The 11,240-nt window shown below is 35.6% G+C and overlaps 1 protein-coding gene across 17 annotated transcripts in view; it reads right to left on the minus strand.

Annotated features, from left to right (window-relative positions):
- Positions 1 to 11,240, minus strand: part of ZEB2 (zinc finger E-box binding homeobox 2) — a 130,984-nt gene that overhangs the window by 30,149 nt on the left and 89,595 nt on the right. For all 17 annotated transcript variants that reach the window (XM_036253610.1, XM_036253605.1, XM_036253606.1 and 14 more), the window contains one exon: positions 7,228 to 7,299. In XM_036253610.1, the coding sequence (XP_036109503.1) occupies positions 7,228 to 7,299 (72 nt within the window). The remainder of the gene's footprint in view (positions 1 to 7,227; positions 7,300 to 11,240) is intronic.

Raw genomic sequence — 11,240 nt, forward strand, 5'->3', positions numbered from 1 at the left:
TTTTGTTTTTTCTACTGACACCATAACATTTTTCATTCCTTAAGGACTGGAAGAAGATTTTTTATTTCCTTCAAGTTTCTTTCTCAAGCCTTAGTTCGAATTCTGCACAAAACAAATACTCTAACTGAAAAGAGTGAATGTACATATCTTAGTGGTTATCAACAAGTGACAGACATTTTATTGTTTGTTTATTTGATTGTTATCTGGGACAGGAAGAAGAAAAGATATGATTCCTGATGCTGGTCAGTGACCAAGTAAAGGAAAAATCCCTGACAGCTTTCATTGTCATTATACACAGACATTATAAATACTACCAAGTTCTTGTCTACCTTTAAGAAAGGATGCTAAAGCCCTGGCCGGTTTGGCTCAGCGGTTAGATCATCGGCCTGTGGTCTGGAGAGACCCGGGTTCGGTTCCCGCTAAGGGCATGTACCTCGGTTGCAGTTTGTCCCCGGCCCTGGTTGGGTTGTGTGGGTGGCAGGCACTCGATGTGTCCCTTTCACGTCGATGTTTCTCTCTCTCTCTCTTCCTCCCACTCTATCTCAACAAAATGTTGAAAAATGTCCTCTGGTGAGGATTAAAAAAAAAAAAGAAAAGAAAGAAAGGATGCTAAAGATGAAGTTAGATAGAAAACTAAGCTATTCCTTCTTAGTCTTCATATATGCACCTCAAATGTACTGTGAGAACAGTGAAGAGGAAGTTGTCCTAACACTGGTCTGGGTAGTTTATCAAGATGTTAAAGGAATGTAATTGGCAAAGGCTCTTAAAATCGACTGATTAGTCCTCCCATTAAAAATTTGTTAAATATTGTATTTTTGTTTTCTAGAGAAGGAGTCAGTGAGAAACAAGTGTGAGGGGAGAAAGCAGATCAGGATGCCTTGGCAGTATTTCTTAATGAATAAAGTAGTTAAAATCTTACTTACACATGCAAACAAACAGGCAAAAACAAAAAAAACAGGTGAGCATCTAGTATATGTTAGGCTTTGTACTAAGTATTTTAAAAATGCTATACCACTTAACTCCTACAGGGAGACTTTGTACACAGGGAATCATTATTTCCACTTTAGTGATGTAGAAATGAAGGCTTATTATATATTCAAGTTCATGCATCTGGTAAATGGTAGAGACAAAATTCAAATTTAGTTTATCTGACTCTAAAATCTGGAACACCCCAAAACAACATTTGCCTTTCATATGTAAATGCAGTTATGTATTATTCTTAAAATATTGGAAACATGTTTAATGACTATATCTAGAGTCAAGATATGTAGTTACTTCTTAGACAATAATTTGCTTGTGTTATGTAAGATTAAGAACTAAGACCTAAATTGGCTTTGCCCAGTTTCTAGATGCAAGGTGCTTTTCTTTTCCCAGTAAAGGAAGCAAAGACATAGGTGGTTATTAATAGCCCTTTATAACTAGAGTAGTAGATTGCCTGAGTAAATATAACTTTCACACTTTCAAAGAGGAAGCAACAGGGGCCTATTTGGGTCTTGATATGCACGTGGAACCGCATTAATGCTAATGATCACCATGTACCTAAGATAGATCCTTGTTACTAATAGCTCTTAGGCAAACTCATGTTTATAATGCTCCTAAATTTTTCCATTTCTCTAATCTTCTTGGAGAATAGTTTTTTCACACGCTTTTAACACTTCTATGTAATAATTTCATTCTGAGTTTGAATCTGGTTAACTTCTGGAAGATATAAGGTTCTTCGTAAAAATGTATTCTTTGTCTTATATGTTAAAACATAGAATTTAATTTCATTTTTAAAACAATTGTAGGAATGTTAAGTGCAACATGAAAAGTTATTAATATAAATCAGAGCTTGCAACGCTTTATGTTGTTATAATTCAATTTTGCTATGCTGCTAATCTAACTTTGTTGTGGAAAAGCAGTGATACCCTAGCCTAAGATGTCGTTCTTTACCTTTAACAGGCTGATTTCAGGAACTTAAATCCTGGTTTCACTCTGAAGATGCTGAACTTAATCCCCTCCACAGGGAATATTTCCCCCTACTGGGGCTTCCTTTTCAGAGTCTATTTCTTTTCCACCAATTACTTGTTTGTGCATTCTTTCATTCATTAATTCTTTCAGTCATTCTTTCTTTCTTTCATTTTACTAGTCACAATGTGTACCACGTGCAATCACTGGTATACTGGGTACTTTGAGGGAAACAAGGAATAGTCTTTTTCCTAAAGCAAATATTTTTGGGGTCACTTATCAAGGCAAATATATACATTATGCACTTAATTACTTCAACAATCCTTTGAGGTAGATATCATGATAATGTGCTTCCATTTTACAGCTGAAAAGAATTGGTTGCCTGACTAGGTAAATAGGTGCAAATAAGATAAAGAGGGACAATTCAGCATGCTAAAATTAGTCATGTGCACCCGAGGGTTGTGGGGTTGCAGAGAAGGAAGACATTGGTGTGGTTTGGGTGTTCAAGGATGACCACATTAAGGAAAAGGGGTGTGAGTTGGCCCCGAAGAACAAAAGGGTGGAGAGAATTTGGATGACTGGAGGAAAAGGGAGGGAGAACAAGGAACAGCATGGGCAGAGATTCAGGTTGGCCTAAATGGGATTCTTTATAAGAACCAAACATTGTTGGTATGAAATGGATGGCACTTGGAACCAGAGAAGAATATGGATTTTGCCTTATAGGTACTAAGGGGCGATTAAGGATACTGAGAAGGGAATTTAGACAATGAGAAAGAACTACTGGAAGACTGTGAACTGAGAAATAAAGGAGGACATGAAGGCTAGAGAGCACTCAAATATAACTGAGTCTTTCTTGTTTGGAAGATAATGGGAGATAAAAATGTCTGGTCAGTTATTTCAGGCCAGGTGTCAAATTATGTCAGCCTGAAAAGATGGAAGGAAAGGCAGTGTTTGTCTCTCCTTCGCTCCCTCATTTCTTCAAAAACTCTTTCTGACCTAGACTATTCCAGGATTGATTGTAGTAAAGTGACCCAAACCCCATACCATTCTTGCCCTCAAATAGCTTACAATCTAGTGGGGAGAAACATACCAGCAGGTGACTAAGTGTAATAATGAGGGAGAATGAAATCAATCCTAAGAGAAGACCCTCAAGGGAATGCGTAGTTAATCCTGCGTTGGAGACTGCAGGTGGCTTCCTGGTGCAGATGGCCTTTAAGAATGTGTATGGTGCTCTCAGGTAAGAAAGAAGGCGTGGCTTCCTAGGTTGAAGGAAAACCATGAGCAAAGCCAAAGGAGTATAAAGGGTGAACAGTCTCAGAGCTGGGGCATATTCTGGGAAGTAGTATAAAAGACAAGATTGGGTTAGATCATGGAGGGAGCCGACTCAGTTCAAAAGCCCACTCACTCTGAAAGCAATGGAGAACCACGCAAGGTTGAGTATGAAATGGAGTCAGGGATATGTCAGGTGATTTATATTTTGTTCCCAAATCTTCCACCTGTTAACTTTGTGTTTTTTGTTTGTTTTTTTATTACAGTTTCCTCAACTACCAAACTGTAGTTAAGGGATTGTTTAGGAGTGTAACTTTTAATTTTAGAATTCTGTGATTCAGTTCAACTAAACCTTCCCACTACTTCTTACAGATTTAAACTCAGCAGAATATATTATAAAGAGATGCTTTTAGATTCTAAAGGACTACTTTATTTATATAAAGTTAAACTTTACTATTTAATAGATTTTTAAAATTGAAGAAGAACTTCAGAGGTCTTTCCTTACTTTTAGTTAGGAACAAAATTGGTGTGTTGAGTATTCAGAGAAATATTAGAGACATTTTCCTTGACTTCCCTCTACAAGTTATCCCAGTTAATAACAACAGCTTTTATCAAAAAAATCTGCCTAACTTTTAAAAAATGTATCTACTTCAACGTCTGTTGGTTCTGCTTTGATTAGAAAAGAAAAATGGAATCTGACATTAAACAATTCCATATTCATTCATTAATAAAAACATTTATTGATAGCCTATTAATTTTAAAGCACACTTATAGACAATGTGGTAGCCTAAGAAACAATCCATGCCTTCAGAGTTTTCAATCAGATTTGGAAAAAACAACACATTAATTAACAGCATCTATGGAAAGTTGAGCTGATTGGTTCTATAAGAGTTCACTGGAGGAAGATATTATTTAAATTGGGATGGCTAGAGAAGGTCAGCTGGATCTTCGTCAGAGGACTTGGGTGAAGTGAAGATATGGTCCATTAATAAGTAATTTCAACCAGACAAGATGTCTTATGTCAATTCCACATGTATTTAGCATCTAAAAAGATGCTAGAGCAAAGAAGCAGTAAGCTTACGGTTGGGAAGAGAGATGTATTTATTCTCTAACAGGGCTGAGTTATAAACTGATGATCAACAGTAAATTCCTCATTACCAAGTTCAATGTATTTACTTTTGGTTGAATTGACCATTCTCTCTTTTTTGAAACTTTCTTTCTTTGCTTTCTGAATGATAAATATTTTTTTCTCTCTTACAATCTTTTTCCTTCAATGAATTTGACTCTTCTTTCTACCCACCAGGTGCCCTCGACACAGCTCTCTACTTGTTTCAATAAACACACTCTCAATTGTAAGTCTCATAGTCCCAAAATACTAAATACTATCTGAATATATTTGCATGACTCTCAAATGTCTACAGTGAGCCCTGACTTCCTGGGTTTCAATTCCTCATTTCCAATGGACATTCTCATGTTCTCATATATATCTGACAAACTTTTATATGAAAATATTTGTGTCTAAAGACCAGATCAAGGCCTTCTCCCAGAAAAGATTCTTCTCCCAGAATCTTTCTTCTCTTTATCTAGAAATAGCAAGTATTGCCATATTCTAAACACACAAAGGTGTAGTCTTGAAACTACTTTGACTCCATCACGAAGAGAAGAATCAACTGGTTGCTAAAAAGTTATGTTGCTAATTTCACCATTGTCACTACCCTAGAACAAGCTTTTATCACTTCACACCCGAATAACTATAATGACTTCTAGTTAGTCTTTCAAAGCCCGGTTTTCCCCCAAAGAAATCATGGCAGTGTAACAGGACCCAAACTTATGTTTGTTGCTTTGTATTTTCCATCAGATGGCTTCAACTTAAACGTCCACGTCATTTCCTATGAACTGCCTCCTAGGACCCAGCCAAATGCTTTTAGTATTCTCTGAATAAATATGACAGTTTCCCTTGTTGGTTAACATACTCCTCCTTTGCTAGAAAGCCCTTCCTCACTCTTCTTTGACTATGAAAAATGGACGTAGTTCAAATTTCACCACCATCGTGAAACCTTTTCTAAATATTAACACTATAGGCTCTCCCCCACTTCTGTGATTCAAAATAATTATGGTTCCTGCCATTTGTTGCATATTTATCAAATATTTTCACTGACTGTTCATTATTATCTCTTGAGTGTTAGTCTCATCTTCCACATTAAATAATAACTATGCCTCGGACTGCCTGACCCATCTCTGACCACATACACACAGCAGTGACTGTACAGAAGACACTCAGTGAGTACTTGCTGAGTTATTCATCAATTGAATACATATAAACTAAGAGTAGTAAGCAGTAGGAGAAAAAGGAATCTTAAAGCTATGTAAAAAAACATTCAAAATTGATTTTTAAACCTTCTGAATAGAAAAAATTTTTTATTAACTTCCTTTTAAACTTCAAGTGTGTAAAACAGCTAGTAAATTGTCACTTGGTGGGATAAATTTACTTTTGTGACACTTTAAATGCCTATAAAGTTAATGAAATTAGTATTTATTTATGCTTGAAGTTGAAATGTAATCTTTATTTTTAAAAGGAACACGAGGCCATTTTTGATCTCATGAGTTTGGGACATTATAGAAAGTGTCTAATTTATGGTATTTATTATGTTTTTATATAAAGTTATTTTGTCATGTTTCTGTTTTACATGGTGAGGGTACTCCTGCAACAGAGACTATTAAAACTAGAAACACTCTTAAGAAGCAACTAGTTCACTCCATTCATTTTTCAGGTGTAGAAAGTGAATTCCAAAGAGGGTAATTGGCTTGCCCGAGGTTACAATCAAGTTATTGCCAGAGCTGTACCTAAAAATTAGGATTGTTGGTTCCTAATTTTATACTTTTTCTGAAATCCCATATTGGGCAGTTTTATTTTTTTGTAACTAGATTTTCACTATTTTTCTTATTTTACACCCAAGAAACTGAATTAGTTTCTTGTAAGTTATTAATAAGAGCATTCCAAATAGAAGCACAGCATGAGTTTATTATGATGTGTATTTGCATAAGAGAGATATGAATATCATCTTAATTATTCACATTTCAAAAACTTCATGAAACTAACTTTTTTCCCATTGGTGAGTTGAGTGGAAGTAGTTATATGATTTTTTGGTTTTGTTTTAGAAGATAACCTTATACTGGGCACTATGCTCATATTTGCAATGGTAGTGTGAAGGGTTGTTTGAAACACCAAAAATCATAGCCTCATTTAGGAAAAGAGAGATAAATACGTAAGTCCACGTACATTTGCATGGTGGTGTGACCATGTGAGAGAAGCCACTGTTTGGGGACAGAACATGAACTTTCACAATTGGTCCCAAGTCCCATTCTACAGGAGTAGCAGAGGAAAACCAAGGCCACTGGCCACCTTCCTACTGCATTTTTTGTTTTTTAGCTTCACTAAAAAGAAGTAAAATTGTCAGTTTTCCTTTATAAAACTTTTGCTTAGAAAATATTATTTAGAAGGGTTAGAAGTTATTGAGCATTAAAGGTAAAGAAAGCACAAAAAGGAACTCATCAATTTGTCTGAGGAAATGTTCATGAAAATTTGGTTTATCCTTCTGAAAAAAAAACATTTTATAAATAAAATTACAGCATATCATTTGAATTCTGAATGACTAATATCAAGTGGTGGCTAGAAGAGGCCTATTATATTCTGATTTTAAAATTATTTGTGCAACCACTTAAAATAAAAGTTATTTATAGAAATTTGCCAAACCCATGCTTTGAAAGGATTTATTCATCCAGCTCATTTTTCTCAGTGTTTACAGGCAAATTAGGGGTTTATGATATATTTGCTGACTAAAATACCAAAATATAGAGAGATCTCTTACAACAAAACAAGAGACTTGTAACATTTGACTTAATTGTGAAGTCGTGGAGATGCAAATGGAAGGGTCAGTGTTTCTCTCCTGGACTCACTAAATCCACGTGACACAGGACAAATGTGGTCTTCGCGCAGTCAACTTAACTTACCTGTACCATTGTTAATTGTGGTCTGGATCGTGGCTTCTGGCCCCATAGTGTCATAGTCTTCCTTCATTTCTTCTGTAAGGGAAAATTATCTTTAGCATTTGAAAATTGTAAAAGGGCTTACTATACTAAGCATGCCAACCACAGGAACAAGGAAGATTCTTTGAAAGGAAACAGAGAAAAGGCTTGTTGTAAACCTCTAAACAATAGCTTTGTTCAGGCAATTGAATGAATCCAATAGTGCTAGCTGCACAAGAACTTATTTACTTTAAGCATTACTGCAAGCTGTGAGAAACAGAGGTGCTTATTTGGGGCAAATGAAGGGCTTTTCTTCTGGTGGCAGTTCTAGTGACAAACAGGGAGAAAGATATTATTTTTTCAATAAGAGTCAAAAGCAACCGGTATTTGTACTTACAAAGAGGTACGCTAGCTGCTAGGCCTCTAGTAACCCTGGATGATTGGTGGCAAGTCAGAAGGTCTTATTTTATTTTACTTGTCGCCCTTTAAATGGCACTAACCTAGGCATGCATACTTAAAAAAAAAAAAATCTAATTCTACATGTCAAAACTTGAAATGCCCAGTTTATAAGACAAGCATCCCAGAGGTATTGAAAACACCTGTTTCGCTGTTTTATATAACTTTCCAAAACACGCCTTCCTTACCCCTTCCTTCCCACTCCACAGCGAGCTCCTTCCTCATTTATGCCCCAGCAGATGATCAGAGGCATTTTCTGAGGAAAACTGTACAGTTATAACAACAGCTCAATGTTCCGATGAAGATGGAAATATGCAACGTTAAGTTGAAGACTCACAAGCGATCAAAGGCCATTTTCTAGAATTGCAATATTTTAAAATAGGAAGAAAGTGCAAAGCAGGAGGACCGTGGAGTTTTCTGCCTAGCAGATCGTAGCTTGTGTGAAAGGGCAGAGAAGGCCAGCGGACAGTTCAAAATCCCCCAAACACGTAAATGAAACATGAACTTTTAAAACTTGTATTTTTACAACAATATGAATGAGAACCAAAAATGATCTGGTATAAATATCTCCCTGAGGTAATCATCTTACTCAAAACAAGACAAACTTCATAAACAGGTTTCTGAATTCCCAAATTTATCCTAATCACTCTTTGCTCATCCCAATTGAGTCACAATGATTTGATAATAGAACAAGTTCTAGCAAATGTTACAGCAAAATTAAAATATCTGTTTTGCAAGTAGTATCCTGCACCTTTTCTGTTTCTGGTTTCAAAGCTGAAAAATCATGGGCTTCATAAGGTAAAATAAATAGATGCTAATTTAATGCTACTGAACATATGATCAGTCAGAAAATCTGAATGGTATTTGTTTAAACTGTACAACCACTTTACATTTATCCCTGGTCCTGGACTTCTCTCTTATTTAAGGATTATTTTCACAGAGCCATTTTGCATAAAACATTTAGAAGTTCAATATATAGCAATATTGTATTGTCAATTGTAATAATTGATCGGTTGAAAGGCTCCCGCATCTGATATTTTTATCAGTCTCTGCAAGGAATTAAATTAAGGTATTTCTGAGAAGTTCAGTACTAGATATAAATATAGCTTTTGTGTCTTTCTTCCTCGTTCATCTCATGTGATTTCTGGTAGCTAAGAGTCAGAAGTATCATAAGTTTTCCATCTGAGAGATCAAGTCACTGAGGGGAAAACAGTTAACAGCACTTTTTTTTTTTTTTTTGCATAATAGTGGTAATGTTCAAGATTTCTGCTGTACTTCCTTCCTCATTGTCATTTTCTTATGAAAAGGTAAAGAGAAGTTACAATAGGTGGTTGCTTCCCAAATTATTAAATGCTGGGTATACAAATGTGTAGTCGGCACTCTGTGTGTACTGGATTCTGTAGTAACTTTAGCTATAACCTCTTTTACCAACCGAAATGGCATTGCTTTTTACCTATGTGCTTTGCTTTGATTTACTGAGCATTAACTTTTTTTTTTTTTAACAGCAAGCTCAATTTACCAAAATGAAACACTAAGCCTTTCCAGGTATGTATCTGAAATACTATGTATCTGCCTATTTAATTAAGTTTCACGTGAACCTCATTCAGAAGGACATAATAATACCGAGGTCGGGAATCTCTCTGAATTCATGGCAGTCCTGGCTGTCTTTCGCCTCACGCCTAACCTTAAACATTTTCCAAGACACCTCTGACTCAGCACACTGCATCTGAAACCACATAGTATATTTATTTTTAAAACACTTGTAAAAGTTTGCATTTTCCAGTCACCCTTGGGATGAAGGTTTGTAAAAATAAAGAGCACTTTCTTCCTTAAGACGAAGAATCCTTGAATAAGCAGAAAGAAGCCAAGATGCAGGTGATTTATTTAAGTCTGTGTCAATGATAATGATGTCATGGTTTCCAGCACACTGTGTCCACCCCATTGTGGGACAAAAGAATGTCAAGGACAATTCTAAACACAAAACTCTGATTGTGCTGGGACCGGAAAGGCACAGTAAGAACTCCACTGCGCTCTTCAGTTCAAAACCTGCATCCTGCAGACACACTGCAGAAAGCGAGGGAGAGAGCACAGGAGAGGGGCTTATCTCACAGTAAAGCTATGTGCTGAGGTATGATGGTAGACAGCCAGGCACCAGGGATAAAACACTACTAAATAAAACAGCACCAGATTTAGAATTATTGTCTATATTGTGTGTTTTGAACAATAAATAAGAAAAATATTTTATCAGAAGAAAAATGTGTTATCTGAGAGTCAGGATAAACAATGAGTAGCTTTTTAAGACCAATTTCTTTTCATTAGACATCAAGGCACCACTTTTGGAAACAATAAAAAAAAAGAACAATAAATCACGACTAATCATTAGAACTAGACAGGTAATAGCCGGGTAACTTTCTTGGTCCAAATAGCCAAATGAGATTAGGGATTTACATTTGATTTAATTATTGTGACTCCAGAATGCTAGTTTATTTACCATAAAGGTAAGAGCAAAGATCAGCCTGTTCATTTGTATCACAGGCACCATTAACTACAGGTGATAACAGGGTTTGTAATGCATTCATATGGATTATTATATATTAAAACATTTAGAATTATGATCCATGACCAAAACAAAAAGCTCCCGTGATCACAAACTACTACAGCTTGACATTGGTGTTTTGGCTGTTTTTCAATTATTGATCTTAATTTTTTTAAATTAAACTTTTTTTTTTAAAGAAGTTTGGAGCGGTACATTTGTTACATCGTTATTAATTATTCCTTTAAGAGTGGAAATTCTAGTAATTGGTCCTTACCCTTGATTTCTAGATATTAAAATTTAAAGCATCAGAACATTCATTCTTATAGCCCTGCATATCTAGTTCATTAACAAATATGAATAGCTAACACCAGCTCATTTAAATAGTATGTCTTACATGAGTTCTCGCCACACTCTGTTTCTGTCACACTGCTCCCAAGAATCATTGGCTCTTATTATACATGTAAATGGCTATCATAAAAATAAAAATTTCATTTAAGATTGTTAATGACTTCTGCAGCAGTCAGACTTCCTTTAATGATCATCCTCTGCCCCTAATTAAACGTATTTATCTTTCAAGCATCTTTGGCTGAGTTCTCCCTCATAGTTGAAAATCTAAAACCTTAAGACTTAATGGATATAACGATAAATGTTTATGTGTGGGATTGCTGAGATTCGAGAAACCTTCACCGAAAGCAAAATTGGAAACAGAAAGAGTACAAAACTTGGCACAGTATATTAGGAAAGCGAAAAACAAATACACTACACTCAAACTGCCATCAGTCTTTTCTTCTTTTTTTTTTCACATTTAATTTTCTGTAGTTAGTGGAAGTGCTTTTATATTCCTCCTTCCAGAATACCAAACAATCACTCTGCCTATGTCAATGGTTTATAGCCTGTGCCATCATAATAGCATATAGGTAGACACTTTTATTTTAATTTTTTATTGAAGTAGACTTGGCATGCAATAGGTAGATTGTGCTCATTTCCCTTCCCACTCACTTCACCT

The sequence above is a fragment of the Molossus molossus genome, unplaced genomic scaffold, assembly GCF_014108415.1.
Source record: "Molossus molossus isolate mMolMol1 unplaced genomic scaffold, mMolMol1.p scaffold_m16_p_11, whole genome shotgun sequence".
In the NCBI taxonomy this organism is placed as follows: domain Eukaryota; kingdom Metazoa; phylum Chordata; class Mammalia; order Chiroptera; family Molossidae; genus Molossus; species Molossus molossus.